The 15,998-nt window shown below is 49.5% G+C and overlaps 1 protein-coding gene across 2 annotated transcripts in view; it reads left to right on the top strand.

Moving 5' to 3' along the window:
• The window catches only part of POLR1C (RNA polymerase I and III subunit C), a 44,622-nt gene extending 28,870 nt beyond the window's left edge, over positions 1-15,752 (top strand). Inside the window, exons 4-9 of one of the 2 annotated variants that reach the window (XM_030195866.1) lie at positions 3,792-3,924; positions 4,424-4,543; positions 5,747-5,899; positions 6,600-6,749; positions 12,983-13,099; positions 13,421-15,752. In XM_030195866.1, the coding sequence (XP_030051726.1) occupies positions 3,792-3,924; positions 4,424-4,543; positions 5,747-5,899; positions 6,600-6,749; positions 12,983-13,099; positions 13,421-13,539 (792 nt within the window). In that variant the 3' untranslated portion in view covers positions 13,540-15,752. The remainder of the gene's footprint in view (positions 1-3,791; positions 3,925-4,423; positions 4,544-5,746; positions 5,900-6,599; positions 6,750-12,982; positions 13,100-13,420) is intronic. The other variant, XM_030195865.1, reaches the window with a different exon arrangement.
• Positions 15,753-15,998: the final 246 nt, after the last annotated feature.

The following is a 15,998-nucleotide window of genomic DNA, read 5'->3' as shown; positions in this document are numbered from 1 at the left end:
GGACGGGACCCTCGATCCCTGGGAGTAGATGCTCTTCTCCAACAGTGGCCGACACAAGAGCTCCTCTATGTGTTCCCGCCCTGGCCCATGTTGGGCAGGGTGCTAGACCGGGTGGCAAAGCATCCCGGCAGGGTAATCCTGGTGGGTCCGGATTGGCCCAGACGTCCCTGGTATGCGGACTTGATCAGGCTCTCAGTCGACGATCCTCTGCGGCTGTCAGTGGAGCAGGGCCGGTTACATCAGGGTCCCGTGGTGATGGAGGATCCCTCTCCCTTTGGTCTTACGGCCTGGCTATTGAGCGGCAGCGTCTGAGGAAGAAGGGCTTCTCAGACAAGGTCATCGCCACTATGCTGAGAGCGAGGAAACGCTCTACTTCTACTGCTTACGCCAGGGTTTGGCGTATCTTTGCAGCATGGTGTGAAGCAGGCTCACTTTCTCCCTTCACTGCTCCAATTTCTTCAGTGTTGGCGTTCCTGCAAGAAGGTCTGGAGAAAGGCCTGTCGCTCAGTTCCCTTAAAGTCCAGGTAGCGGCTCTGGCTTGCTTCAGGGGCCGCCTGAAGGGTGCTTCCCTGGCTTCGCAGCCAGATGTGGTGCGCTTTCTCAAGGGAGTTAATCACCTGCGCCCTCCTCTGCACTCAGTGGTGCCTGCGTGGAATCTCAACCTGGTGCTAAGAGCATTGCAGAAGCCGCCTTTTGAACCCTTGTCGAGGGCATCTCTGAAAGACCTGACGTTGAAAGCAGTCTTTTTGGTGGCTATCACTTCAGCCAGAAGAGTTTCCGAGCTCCAGGCGCTCTCATGTCGAGAGCCTTTTCTGCAGTTCACTGAGGCAGGAGTGACTATTCGCACAGTGCCTTCCTTCCTGCCCAAGATTGTTTCTCGCTTCCATGTGAATCAGCAGCTCTGTCTCCCTTCCTTTCGTAGGGAGGACTACCCAGAGGAGTACTCTGCTCTTAAATATCTGGATGTGAGACGAGTCATCTTCAGATACTTGGAAGTGACCAATGATTTCCGGAAATCGGATCATCTGTTTGTCCTGTTTGCAGGTCCTCGTAAGGGTCTGCAGGCTGCTAAGCCTACAGTGGCAAGATGGGTCAAGGAAGCCATTGCAGCGGCTTATGTGGCCGCGGGGAAGGTGCCGCCTATCCAGCTGAAGGCTCACTCCACGAGAGCTCAGGCGGCCTCGATGGCAGAGGCCGGATCCGTCTCCTTGGAAGAGATATGCAAGGCGGCAACTTGGGCTTCGGCTCATACATTCTCCAAGCATTACCGTTTGACTGTGGCTGCACGGGCGGAGGCCCGGTTTGGAGCTTCAGTGTTGAGGTCAGGGATTTCAATGTCCCGCCCTGGGTGAGTACTGCTTCGGTACATCCCACCAGTCTATGGATTGATCAGCTTGATGATATGGAAGGTAAAATTATGTATAATCATACCTGATAATTTTCTTTCCATTAATCATAGCTGATCAATCCATAGCCCCTCCCAGATATCTGTTTTTATTCTGGTTGCATTTCAGGTTCAAGTTTAGTCTTCAGTTATTTCAGAAAGACTTCGTGTTCAAGTTCTTTCACTTGGATTCTTCAAGAGTTGAGACGAGTTTGTGTTACAGTGAGCTGCTGCATTCCTCTCCCCTCCGTTTTACGGGGCTGGATTGAGACATAAATTCTGCCGGCACTCCCTCCCGCTTCGTGCGGCTGTAGGGCAGCTTTGTACCCCTCCCGCTTCGGCGGTGTTAGGGTCAGTCAGCTCCTCCCGCGGTTGCGGTTGCAGGATAAGCCAGATCCCCCCGCATCGGCGGGTGTGGTGTCCCTCCCCCGCTCCGCGGGGATGAGCTGGACGGATTCCCCTCCCCCACTTGTGTGGGGATGAGCTGGGTTAATTCCCCTCCCCCGTTTCGGCGGTGGTGAGCTGGGCAGAGTGTCCCTTCGTGGGTGTAATTCTCTAAGTGCTGAGTCCTGCGGATGGAGCTTTGATATCGACATACTGAGGAGTTTCCGGCAGCACATGACCACATATAGGGAGGCAAAAGTTTGCTCTCTATCTCCACCTGCTGGTAGATGGACACAACCCACCAGTCTATGGATTGATCAGCTATGATTAATGGAAAGAAAATTATCAGGTATGATTATACATAATTTTACCATTCTTTGTGCTCTTTTTTTCTCTCTGTATTTTATGTTTCAACATTTTTTATTGATGACAGTTCAAATGAAAAATTTCCAATAATCTGAATATGCATATGGTTAGAAACAAACATGAACGCCTTATAACCATGTATTACAGTCCGTCATCAAATTCTTTTAAAACATTTTCTCCTCCCCCCCCCCCCCCCCCCCCCCCCGGCTTGTGTTTTAGTTTTAAACATTTTTTTTTATTGATGCTGCAACACAATGAACGTTTTCATACAATCTCTGCACAACTCAAACATCAGATCCCAACGTGTTCGTGCAATAATTGCTAACTAACAGACATCAATTCTTATACAACTGTTAATATTTCTGTCTACCCCTCCCAATTCCTCCCTTCCCCCCTCTCCCACTCTCCTCTAGTAGCCGTTTGCTTATTCTGTCAATGTTGTACCCTGGTATTACACCTTCATTAAAGTGTACCTTTAACTTCAACAATGCTTATCAATGAAAAGCTCCACTATTCAGGCCTTCGCTATCTGGCCTTATGCATTCCTTTCCCCCCTCCCCTCATCCCCCCTCCCCTCCTTGTCCTGATCCATTTCTCATAGTTTATTAGTTCTGATCTTCTCCTCTACCCCAAGGTAGCCCATTAAGTACTTGACTGCGTGCTCTTGGGGATATCGTATTTATATATTTCTGCCAAATACTCAGAAACCGGACCTGCCGTCTTGGTGTCAGCCGCGCCCCCCTCGCCTCCCAGAGCATAAGTTGATGGAGTTTATTCCTCCAGTACCAATATGAGGGAGGCATGTCCATCACCCAATGATTAAGGATACACTTCTTCCCCACTATGCAAGATTTACTTAGAAACAGTCGTTCTTTTCTCTCTGTATTTTAATGGCAAATTTTATTTTGATCTGCTTTGAGCTTTTTTTTTTTTTTTTTTTTGAGATCTTGCCCACTAGGTCAAATGAAGCTCAGACTGGTGATCAGAAGCAAACGCAGGCGCTAGAGGCTATTAGCGCCATACTAGCGCCTGCATTTGCTATCACCCCATGATCAGAGCCTCTGAGTGCGTGAAACAACACGCAGGCTCTGAACGCAACTAGCATGCAAATGCATGCTAAACAGGGCTGTTAGCACAAATAACATGCAAATGCATGCTAAACATTCTTTTTTTACTCTGGGACTGCAGTATGTTTGATGGGATAGTCTGGGTGGGGGGGGGGGGGGGGGGGAGAATGCAGAGGAAAATGTGATTCCGAGTTCATTACCTCAGTGGTTAAGTTACAGTTAGGAGGGAGGTTACCTTGGTAGTTGACAGAAGGGGTTTAGGTTGGTGACTGATGTACAAACAGTTGACTGGGGTACAGCTGTTACCTCAGAGGCATCCTAGGAGAGGAGCCAAAGCATCTGTTGTCCAGGGTGGGTCTTGTCTAGGAGCTGAGGAGGAGCCGAGACATGCATTGTTTTGGTGAAATTGCTGTTAGGGGAGGATCTCAAGGTGTGTACTGGCTGAGGGAGTATCTGGAGGCCTGTGCCTACTGAGGGCTGCTGCTTGGGGAGGAGCCCAAAGCATGTGTTGCTTGAGTTGGTGGGAAAGTTAAGAACATATCCAGCTCGTTGAGGATGAAGGTATAATTCCTGATTTTTCATGTTTGTAGGTTCCCACCATGGCTGTGGAGAAGGTTTTTGTGTATAACAACACATCCATTATTCAGGATGAAATTCTTGCTCACCGACTTGGACTCATTCCCATCAAAGCTGATCCCCGACTTTTTGAATACAAGAATCAAGGTAAGTCATGGTGCTGGGGAGGGAACTGCGGAGCCTGTAATAGGAAAAGGCAAATGGAGGCTAGGTCTTTTATTATTATTATTATTATTATTGGAAATTCTGTGGGTTTCACATGGAGATTCCTGAATTCTCCATGAATTCCTGCTGGGTCCCTGAATAAACACCAGAATGCTCAGGGTGCTAGCACTGAATTAGCCTGCATGAGCCTGAGGAAGAGAAGCAGTGTTGCACTTCCCACATGGGCTGGAAGATGGAGAAGGCAGCTGCAGCTGAACAGGTGAGAGAGTTGAGACTTCTAGTCATGGTTGGAAGCAAGAAGGGGAACGGTGCTGGGATTGGGGTTAGAGAGTTCACATTTTTCTCTTTTCCTTTCCCCATCACTAATCTGTGCTAGACTGAGTGACCAAAAAAACAGCGTTTTCAGGGGTACTTATGGCAGTACTGGGGGAGTGGGAAGGAACTCCTACCCCATTATCTAATTCTTCTTGTGTCTCTGCAGGTGATGAGGAAGGAACTGAAATCGATACACTGCAGTTTCAGCTTAAAATTAAATGTACCCGAAATCCAAGAGCTTCAAAGGATTCATCTGATCCCAATGAACTGTACCTCAACCACCGAGGTAACAACCCCTTTTCCAATCAGTTGTATTTCATCGACTGAGGCAACAATTCTCCTTCCAGTCAATTGTATCTCAACTGCTTAGGTAACAATGTCTGCTCTTCCCAATCAATTGTAACTCAGCCTCTGAGGTAACAAGCCCATATTTCCATAATCAACTGTAACTCAGCCCCTCGGATAACAACGCCCACTTTCCCCAATCAACTGTAACTCTGCCACTGAGGTAATGATATCAGAATCTAATCTTACTCCTACTTCCCTCTGCCTCTGATATAACAGCTGTACCCCAGTCAACTGTTTGACTGTACCAAGGTAACCTCCCTCCTAACTGTAACTCAACCACTGAGGTAATGAACTCGGAATCATATTTTCCTCTGCCTTCTCCTCCCCCCCCCCCCCCCCCACGACTATCCCATCAAACATACTGCAGTCCCTGAGTCAAAAAATCTTGTCTCCCAATTAACTGTACATCAGTCATTAGGGTGTTAAAAAAAAAACCCTCAAAACAAACAACTCCCCATTCAACCACTAAAATAACATCCCCATGCTGTCAATTGTGAGTCGATCACTGAGCTAACAACCCCCCAAATATGATTGCCTCCAACTCCAGTCAGCTGCACCTCAACCAAGAAGGTGTTAATCCCTTAATCTTAACTCTTCACCAATCACCAAATCATATCCTCAGAGTTAACCACTATGAAGCCTAATTTTCTCCCTGCTCCAGAAGTAATGCCACACCTCATTTTTATAGTTCCAGAAATTACATTGGAGTCTGGATGCCTGATTTTCTCCTGTTCCCCACAGTCTCATATCTTCACCCCCAAACTCAAGCAGGTCATTTGTTCATAAATTGAAAACTGTGCTCTGGTCTCCTTAAGTCACTACCTTTTCCTGGGCTAATGTGTCCATTCTGTTCCCTTCCACGTCACTGCCTCCTCCTGGGCCAGGTTTGGGATTTTTGGTTCTACACATGTCACTTCCTCTTCTTGGGATGAGTTCTATGTTCTATTTCTCTCCATGTTGTGGTGGTCTGTGTTTTGGTCCTGTCCTTATGTCATTGCTTGCCCTTGGGCTGAGGGTGTGTTCTGTTCTCCTTTGTATTTCTGCCTATCCATAGGCTGTGTTTTGATCCTGTCTGTTAGCTCTTCAGTTGTGTTAAACTTTGTCTCTTCCTGTGCTCATGCGTCTGTTCTTTCTTATCCAGTGTATACAAAGCACATGCAGTGGGTTCCAATTGGGAATCAGGCGGACATGTTTCCTGACAGTGCTATCCGTCCCGTGCATGAGGACATACTTATCGCACAGCTGCGTCCGGGGCAAGAGCTGGATCTCTGCATGCACTGTGTCAAGGGCATTGGTCAGTGAATGTGATTTTAGGGGGGGGGGGTGTTCACTGTTTGAAAATGACTTGGGAAGTGGGAGTGTGTTTGCATTCTGTGAGGTCAGTGCAGCGTGTATAATGGTGAAGGTTTGTGCAAATAGAAGATATTGAATATTACAACTGCTTATTTCTATAGTGCTACTGAACATACACATCACTGTACAGATAAACATAAGAGACAGTCCCTTTTCCATAGAGCTTACAGTCTATTCAGGATAGACAAACAGGACAAATAAGAAAATTAAGAGTTCATTTATTACAGGCAATGGTCAAAAATAACATTGGTTTGGAAAGGATAATAAGGGGTTACAAATTAAAAGCAGCCTGAAAAGGTGGGCTCTTAGGCCAGAGAGGGAACATGACACACCTCCTCCAGAAATTTGTTGCAGGCAAGTGGTGTAGCAAGGTGAAAAGTGTGGAGTGAGGAGTGGTGGAAAAGGGTACAGACGAGATAACTTAGCTGATGGAACAGAGTTCCCAGGGAGAGGTGTTGAGGAGCTTCAGAAGACTATGAATGTACTTGTAGGTCAGTAAGAGAGGTTTGAACTATATGCAGAAATGGATAGGGAGCCAGTGAAGTGACTTGAGAGGGATTATATGAGTGTAGAGTAGCAGGGGACTGGAGGGATGCGATGCATTTTTTACATTTGTAACTCCTGATTTTGTGCATTTGCAGGGAAAGACCATGCCAAGTTCTCCCCAGTGGCCACAGCCAGTTATCGCCTGCTTCCTGAGATCTCATTGCTGCAGCCCATAGAGGGGGAACTGGCAGAGAAGCTGAGAAAGTGCTTTTCTCCTGGGGTCATTGAAGTTCAAAATCTCAATGGTATGTGTCCTACTACATTCTGGCCTCTTCTCTTTGGAGAGAACAGAAGCACCCTGCAGTGGCTTATCCAGCCCATACCAACCACACACCCACCTGACATACAGTGCCATGTTTCATTTTAGCGCCATTCACTTATGTATCCCTTTTTCTTTCTGAAACTTGCTTCTTCCTATATGAAGTCATCAGGAGTGGTTGCACTGTTGTAATGCTGTTCATTGTGAAGGGAAATGCCCTTTGTTTACTGCATTCCATATCATCAAGCTGATCAATCCATAGACTGGTGGGTTGTGTCCATCTACCAGCAGGTGGAGATAGAGAGCAAACTTTTGCCTCCCTATATGTGGTCATGTGCTGCCGGAAACTCCCCAGTATGTTCTCTATCTCAGCAGGTGGTGGTCACACAGCAGCAGCTCTGGCTAGGCCTCCAAGCCTAATTTTTAGGTTTTGTTGAGTGCCTGGGGTTGAGGGCTCTTTTGAGCAAGTGCAAACCTGGTGGTGCCAGGTCCCTCCTTTTCTCCCCCCTCCCGCTGGCTCCGTTAAAAAAAAAAAAATTTTGAACGTCCTTAAAGGCGTTTATTTCGACGTTTATTTAAGCGTCTATTCCAGCTACTCACTGGGACACCAGGTCGTTACAACTCGGAGCGGACAGCAGGTAATTTTTACCTTTTTATAGTGGGCAGGGGGTTCCCCGATTCTTCTCCTCGTGGCATATGGCGTCGGAGGGCGAGGGCGCAAAGGGTCGCTCCCCGGGTCGCTTGAGCGCTTGTAGAGGGGATGCGGGGGTCTTAAAGCCTGATTCGCCCTTGTTGGGTGACAGTTTCGTGACCGATGAATGTCCCGGTCCTTCCTCCGGCGTGGCGGTTTTTCCCGCCATAAACGCCCATCCCCCGCTCCTCGCCTCCGCCATCTTGGCCGGCCACGCGGCTCGGCTTCTTCTTGGGCCGCCCTTGAGGTTGGAGACATTAATGCCATGAACGCCCTTAATTTGGGCGACGGCACAGAAGCGGCTAAAGTTAAGAGCCGTTCTTCCCGCGCGGCTCCTTCGCGGAGTTTCGCGCCGGACGCCATTTTGGATGCGCAGCATGTCTCTCCCCCGCTATTGCGAGCGCCGGTTGAGGGTGCGTCTAGGGCTGTTGCCCAGGCTGCGGAAGTGCACAGTCTGGGGGGTTTCTCCCCGAGTTTGTTTTGCTGCTGCATCAGGCCTTCCTCATGCACAACGCTGCCCCTGCTCCCTCGTCTGGTAAAGAGGTTGAGGTTCCCAGAGGTAAACGCCCTCGGGTTGATTCCCAGGCCTTGGAGGAATTTGTCTCCTCCGATGTAGATGAGGGCAGCGTGTCTGAGGTCTCCCAACGGTCCTTTGCGGATTCCTTGGAGGAGACGGATCCCCGCTCGGATGGAGCGGATGACCCCTCTGCAGCGCGGCTTTTTAGCCCAGAGGATTTGCCCAACCTGTTGTTACAGGCCATGGACACTTTGAAGATTTCCTCTCCGGAGGACGTCTCTCCCTCAGCCCCTGTTGGCTCTGCCATTATGCTGGGGACGAAGCGCCCGCCTAGAACCTTCCACGTGCATGATGCCATGCACACCTTAATTTCGGCTCAATGGGATGTCCCAGAAGCGAGCCTTAAAGTGGCTAGGGCTATGTCCCGCCTCTATCCTTTGGCTGTGAGTGAACGTGAGGCCTATCTGTGGCCTACCGTGGATTCTTTAATCACTGCGGTGACTAAGAAAACGGCGTTGCCGGTAGAAGGTGGCACGGCCCTAAAGGACGCCCAAGACAGAAGATTGGAGGCGGCCTTAAGGTCGTCCTTTGAGGCGGCTGCTTTAAGTTTGCAGGCCTCAGTTTGCGGCTCCTATGTGGCCAGGGCGTGCCTGACTATGGTGCAGCGGGCTTCCCCCTCGGATCATTCCTAGAGGGCTGATTGGCCGGCCCTGGAATCGGTCTTAGCCTATTTGGCAGACTTGCTGTATGATGTCTTGAGGGCCTCAGCGAAAGGCATGGCTCAGACAATCTCTGCGCGGCGGTGGCTTTGGCTGAAACATTGGTCTGCTGACCACGCCTCTAAATCCCGCCTGGCTAGGTTGCCTTTTAAAGGCAAGCTGCTCTTTGGGGTCGAGCTGGACAAAATCGTGACCGATCTCGGCACGTCTAAGGGCAAGAAATTACCAGAGCTCAGGGCTCGGGCTAGTACTCGTCCCGGTACCTCCAGAGGACGGTTGCAGGAAGCCCGTCGGTACCGCCCGGGCAAGTCGGGTTCCTCTGCCCCCTCTTCCTTCAAGAGGAATTTCTCCCCCAAGCAGCATTCCTTTCGCAGAGACCGCCGTCCCGGAGGTGCTCCCTCCGGTCCTCCCCCAGGGTCTCGTACCCAATGACGGGGTCTTGGTCCACGCCCCAGTGCAGATTGGAGGACGGCTGTCCTCGTTTCTGGGCGAGTGGACCACAATAACTTCAGACGCGTGGGTGCTGGAAGTCATCAGAGACGGCTACAAACTAGAGTTCTGCCGACCCTTAAAAGACGGGTTTGTACTCTCTCCCTGCAAGTCTCCGGTCAAAGCTGTGGCAGTGCAGCAGACCTTGGACAATCTGATCCGCCTGGGCGCGGTCGTTCCGGTGCCAGAAAGTCAGCTTGGCAAGGGACGTTACTCCATTTACTTTGTGGTACCAAAGAAAGGAGGTTCTGTCCGGCCTATCCTCGACCTCAAAGGGGTCAATCGGGCCTTGAAAGTGCGGCACTTTCGCATGGAGACTCTCCGTTCTGTTATAGCGGCAGTGAAGGCAGGAGAGTTCCTGGCATCCTTGGACATCAAGGAAGCGTACCTGCATATTCCCATCTGGCCTCCTCAACGCTTTCTGCGTTTTGCAGTCCTGGGACGACACTTCCAGTTCAGAGCCCTCCCTTTCGGGTTGGCTACTGCTCCGCGGACCTTTTCCAAAGTAATGGTGGTCATCGCGGCCTTCCTACGAAAGGAAGGGGTACAAGTCCATCCTTATCTGGACGACTGGTTGATCCGAGCCCCCTCTTATGCAGAGTGCGGCACAGCTGTGGACCGGGTAGTTGCTCTTTTGAGCTCCCTGGGATGGATCATCAACTGGGAGAAGAGCCAGCTGCGCCCGACTCAGTCCCTGGAGTACCTGGGAGTTCGATTCGACACCCAAGTGGGCAGAGTGTTCCTGCCAGACAATCGGATTGTCAAACTTCAGGCTCAGGTGGACCAGTTCCTAGTAGCCTCTCCCCTTCGGGCTTGGGACTATGTGCAGCTGTTGGGCTCTATGACGGCCACGATGGAAGTTGTGCCCTGGGCCAGGGCTCATATGAGACCACTTCAACACTCTTTGCTGCAGCGCTGGACTCCGGTGTCGGAGGATTATGCTGTGCGCCTTCCCTTGGACCCAGCAGTGCGCAAGGCGCTGAGCTGGTGGCGGCAGACAGACAAGTTGTCTGCAGGGATGCCTCTTGTGACCCCGGAATGGATTGTGGTCACGATGGACGCCTCTTTGACGGGCTGGGGAGCCCACTGCTTGGGAAGGACAGCGCAGGGGCTCTGGTCTCCTGCAGAGGCAAAGTGGTCTATCAACCTCCTGGAACTCAGAGCCATTCGGTTGGCGCTTTTGAAGTTCCTCCCGGTCCTGGCGTTGAAGCCAGTACGGGTCCTGTCGGACAATGCCACGGCTGTGGCCTATGTAAACCGCCAGGGAGGTACCAAGAGTGCCCTTCTAGCCAAGGAAGCCATGAATCTATGCCAGTGGGCGGAAGCGAGCCTGGAGCAGCTGTCAGCGGCCCACATTGCCGGAGTCATGAATGTCAAGGCGGACTTTCTCAGTCGCCATACCTTGGATCCCGGAGAGTGGCAGTTATCGGCTCAGGCGTTCTTGGACATCACGAAGCGCTGGGGCCAGCCGAGCCTAGATCTGATGGCGTCATCGGCCAATTGCCAAGTGCCGCGCTTTTTCAGCAGAGGACGGGACCCTCGATCTCTGGGAGTAGATGCTCTCCTCCAACAGTGGCCAACACAAGAGCTTCTCTGTGTTCCCGCCCTGGCCCATGTTGGGCAGGGTGCTAGATCGGGTGGTAAAGCATCCGGGCCGAATAATCCTGGTGGGTCCGGACTGGCCCAGACGTCCCTGGTATGCGGATTTGATCAGGCTCTCAGTGGACAATCCTCTGCGTCTGCCAGTGGAGCAGGGCCTGTTGCATCAGGGTCCCGTGGTGATGGAGGATCCCTCCCCCTTTGGGCTTACAGCCTGGCTATTGAGCGGCAGCGTCTGAGGAAGAAGGGCTTCTCAGACAAGGTCATCACCACTATGCTGAGAGCGAGGAAGCGCTCTACTTCTACTGCTTACGCCAGGGTTTGGCGTACCTTTGCAGCGTGGTGTGAAGCAGGCTCACTTTCTCCATTCACTGCTCCAATTGCTTCAGTGCTGGCGTTCCTGCAAGAAGGTCTGGAGAAAGGCCTGTCGCTCAGTTCCCTTAAAGTCCAGGTAGCGGCTCTGGCTTGCTTCAGGGGCCGCCTGAAGGGTGCTTCCCTGGCTTCGCAGCCAGATGTGGTGCGCTTTCTCAAGGGAGTTAATCACCTGCGCCCTCCTCTGCACTCAGTGGTGCCTGCGTGGAATCTCAACCTGGTACTAAGAGCATTGCAGAAGCCGCCTTTTGAACCCTTGTCGAGGGCATCTCTGAAAGACCTGACGTTGAAAGCAGTCTTTTTGGTGGCTATCACTTCAGCCAGAAGAGTTTCCGAGCTCCAGGCGCTCTCATGTCGAGAGCCTTTTCTGCAGTTCACTGAGGCAGGAGTGACTATTCGCACAGTGCCTTCCTTCCTGCCCAAGATTGTTTCTCGCTTCCATGTGAATCAGCAGCTCTGTCTCCCTTCCTTTCGTAGGGAGGACTACCCAGAGGAGTACTCTGCTCTTAAATATCTGGATGTGAGACGAGTCATCATCAGATACTTGGAAGTGACCAATGATTTCCGGAAATCGGATCATCTGTTTGTCCTGTTGCAGGTCCTCGTAAGGGTCTGCAGGCTGCTAAGCCTACAGTGGCAAGATGGGTCAAGGAAGCCATTGCAGCGGCTTATGTGGCCGCGGGGAAGGTGCCGCCTATCCAGCTGAAGGCTCACTCCACAAGAGCTCAGGCGGCCTCGATGGCAGAGGCCAGATCCGTCTCCTTGGAAGAGATATGCAAGGCGGCAACTTGGGCTTCGGCTCATACATTCTCCAAGCATTACCGTTTGACTGTGGCTGCACGGGCGGAGGCCCGGTTTGGAGCTTCAGTGTTGAGGTCAGGGATTTCAATGTCCCGCCCTGGGTGAGTACTGCTTCGGTACATCCCACCAGTCTATGGATTGATCAGCTTGATGATATGGAAGGTAAAATTATGTATAATCATACCTGATAATTTTCTTTCCATTAATCATAGCTGATCAATCCATAGCCCCTCCCAGATATCTGTACTGTTTTTATTCTGGTTGCATTTCAGGTTCAAGTTTAGTCTTCAGTACTTCAGAAAGACTTCGTGTTCAAGTTTTTTTCACTTGGATTCTTCAAGAGTTAAGACGAGTTTGTGTTACAGTGAGCTGCTGCATTCCTCTCCCCTCCGTTTTACGGGGCTGGATTGAGACTTAAAATTCTGCCGGCACTCCCTCCCGCTTCGTGCGGCTGTAGGGCAGCTTTGTACCCCTCCCGCTTCGGCGGTGTTAGGGTCAGTCAGCTCCTCCCGTGGTTGCGGTTGCAGGATAAGCCAGATCCCCCCGCATCGGCGGGTGTGGTGTCCCTCCCCCGCTCCGCGGGGATGAGCTGGACGGATTCCCCTCCCCCACTTGTGTGGGGATGAGCTGGGTTAATTCCCCTCCCCCGTTTCGGCGGTGGTGAGCTGGGCAGAGTGTCCCTTCGTGGGTGTAATTCTCTAAGTGCTGAGTCCTGCGGATGGAGCTTTGATATCGACATACTGAGGAGTTTCCGGCAGCACATGACCACATATAGGGAGGCAAAAGTTTGCTCTCTATCTCCACCTGCTGGTAGATGGACACAACCCACCAGTCTATGGATTGATCAGCTATGATTAATGGAAAGAAAATTATCAGGTATGATTATACATAATTTTACCTTTCTTTCTCCTGGAGCTGTTGATTTACATCAAAGGCTTCTGAAATTTGCAGAACCAGGCAATAATCCAAGCTCTGAGACCTTAAGCAAGTCACTTGCACCTGTTCTCATAAGCAACATTTTCTTGGTGCAGGTAGGAGAGTGGCAAAAGTGGCAAATGCTCGCCTGGACACCTGTACTCGAGAGATCTTTCGGCATGAGGAATTTAAGAACCTAGTGCGCCTGGCACGAGTTCGGGATCATTATATCTGTAAGTCTGGTGCTGGGGTGGGACACCTGGGAGGCACCAAGTCTTTGTGCTACTCCTATAAGACGTTTGGAGTCTTCAATCATAAAACTCAACCCTCTGTTCCTCAGTGTGAAGAAGCAGTATTCTCTCCCTCAGCTATGCTGCAGCAGCCCATCTCTAAAGTCATCTCTGGACAAACAGAGGGTTATCTTTCTTCAGAATTAGACCTATCTCTAATTGCTCAACAGTACACGCATTTTTCCTTAAAACTTATGTCAGCCTGTATGCAGTCCTCCTTGTGTTTTCAGGTTGTACACTGACAATGTTGTCTTTTTCCTGCAGTCTCTGTGGAGTCTACAGGTGTGCTGCCTCCAGATGTTCTGATGAGTGAAGCCATTAAAGTTCTGATGAGCAAATGTCAGAGGTTTCTGGAGGAGCTGGACCTTAGCCAGATGGAATAAGGAAAAGGCTGTTGTTTAAAGGAGAGAGGTTGTCCAACTGGATTAAACTTCATTACTCCCCTCAGTGAGTTCTACAGAGAAGGCCCAGCTCTGGCTGCTGTGCACACCACGTGAACCCAAATGCAGGACATCTGACAGAACGTTCAGAGAAGAACACTAAGGGGGCTGGAAGTCAGTGCAGGATATTCATCTAGGGGAAGGACTCTGTGGAGGTACTGCACAGTAACATGAGCTTGCCAGGAAGTACGTGGATTCATGAGAACTGGATGTAGGCCAGACCCTTTTTCAGGACCGGTGGAACATCTGCTGGAAAAGGGCATTAAGTGTATCTGTCTGTACTCCACTCAGACTCTATGCATAGTGATTGGACTATAATAAAATTAATTTGTCAACAGATACTATTTACGTTGAAACTAAGCAGTGACATACTATTCTCTCTTTTATGTTCTGCTGATGAACAAAGTGGAACTGCTATTTACTAATATTATCTTTATGAATAAAAGTACTGAAAGCAGTGACGAGATCCAGTCTTTCAGAATTACACACACTGCTTCAGGTGCCTTTGCAGCAGAGCTCTAGAGGGGGCCATTTCTACCTCCATTTGTTTGTTTGCGCTAGCCACTGCCTTATCCCACAGTTTCATATATATATGATCATCAGACACAGTCATACTGAGGGGTCCATACTGGTTGGTTCAAGTTGGTTTCTCTGTTAACCAGCTGAATAAATTAACCTTGGAAGGATGGTGTCATCTGCTGGCACAAGTCAGGACAGCTCTCCGAGCTCAAAGCACAAAAAGGTTTATGTCAAATCATCAGGATGAACCAGCCATACATTTGAGTGATGTCATCTGATGGTGCTGGGAAGAAGCAAGCATTCTTAGAGCTCAGCATTTCCTATCAAAACACGCATGTTCTTCCTGTACACTTCACCTATGTGTAGCTGCCTCAGTTTTTAATTATCCTTTCAGCTGACTGGATATATGTGAGTAGTAAGGTACACTAGCTTTTGTTAAGCCTAATTTGCATAATTGGTTTTGACATATGCCATGCCCACTGCCAGGTTGTCAGCCAATCAGAATTGAGGATATACCCTAGCTCTGACCACTGTGCCCCTTTCACCTTGTCCCACCCCCTTAATGTCACCGGAAATTATATAACTTCTCCCTAAACCCGCCCCTTGTGGTGATGTCATAACTTAGCCCAGAGTTTTGTGTGCAGAACCAGTTAGACTGTCTGCAAGGGTTGTTGGCATTTCAGCTATAAACGGAGCTCCTGGGAGAGGCAAGCTTCTAATTGAACGAGGTGTCACACACCAAATTGGAGGAAACTGAGTTGGCATCCCTCTTGTCTCCAGCGCCATTTTGAAATTGTTCAACTCCATTGCGTTAACTCTTGCTACCGGGGTTCCTGAAGAAGATGACGAAACAGAGCTCTGTAGAACCATCAATTGGAGAGTTTTGGCTTCCAGTTTTTGAATTTTAAGATAAGTAATTTGGACTTACTAATCATTGAACACAGTTGTGATTTTGCAATTGAACTTGGGAGTCTTTTCTTTCCTTTTTGGGGACATTTTTCTTGATGTTGGGATGGTTTAATTAACTCCACTATTGCGCATCTATGGAAATGGTGAACTTGAGGATATATCTAGGCATCAAATGTTTGAGTAATAAATAAAATTGCTCAGAGTTCTTGTCCTAGCAAGCTTTAGACATTGGGTACGTCAGAGCTTAGATAACTGAGAGTTACCTTTTTCCTCACATGATTTGTTTGCATCCCTATTTGGTTTATTTGGGGGATATTCTCTTGTTATATTTCGTATATTCCCTTATTGTGGTTTTGTATTTTGAATAACTTAGCCCAGGCCATGCCCCTTTTCTAAAATCAGACTGGAAAATCATTGGGGAAGTATACAGGGGTGAGTAGAGTCCAACAACTTCAGTCTGACTTTCCATCTGTTTTCTTTTTGGACTAAGTACTGAATAACCTGGATCTGATGCTTCTGCTGTCTCGTGTGACTGTAACTTTTGAGTGCCACACTTTTAAATCTGTATGATGGGTGACTTTTGATTCTTAAGCATGTGTCTTGTAGTGAACCTCCATGCTAAAGGTTTGTATCCATAAGCCACAAAATGGAAGAAACACCCTTCTAAACAGGCTCCCTTTGGCAGAGTTTCATTTTGTAGTGTATGGGTGCTTCAGTAGCAGTTTTAAATTGTATCTGAAAATGTTGGGGAAAATGTGTGAGAAAATAAAAACAAAATATGTGTTGCATGTTTTCGTCAGGAGAGGGATGGGCAATCGGTGGAGCTGGGCTTTCTCTATCTTAGAGCTCATTGAAGGAAGTGCCTCGCCTGCACTTGCTCTCAGGAAAAGAGGAGGGGCTTTGGCTTTTCAAACCTCTTCAATTGTAGTCCTAGCTCTGCTTTTTTTTCTGAACTGATGGCTTGCCCTGAGGAC

The sequence above is a fragment of the Microcaecilia unicolor genome, chromosome 3, assembly GCF_901765095.1.
Source record: "Microcaecilia unicolor chromosome 3, aMicUni1.1, whole genome shotgun sequence".
Lineage (NCBI taxonomy): Eukaryota > Metazoa > Chordata > Amphibia > Gymnophiona > Siphonopidae > Microcaecilia > Microcaecilia unicolor.
Note: the sequence above shows the minus strand (reverse complement) of the source record. Positions and strands in the feature narration are given on the sequence as shown.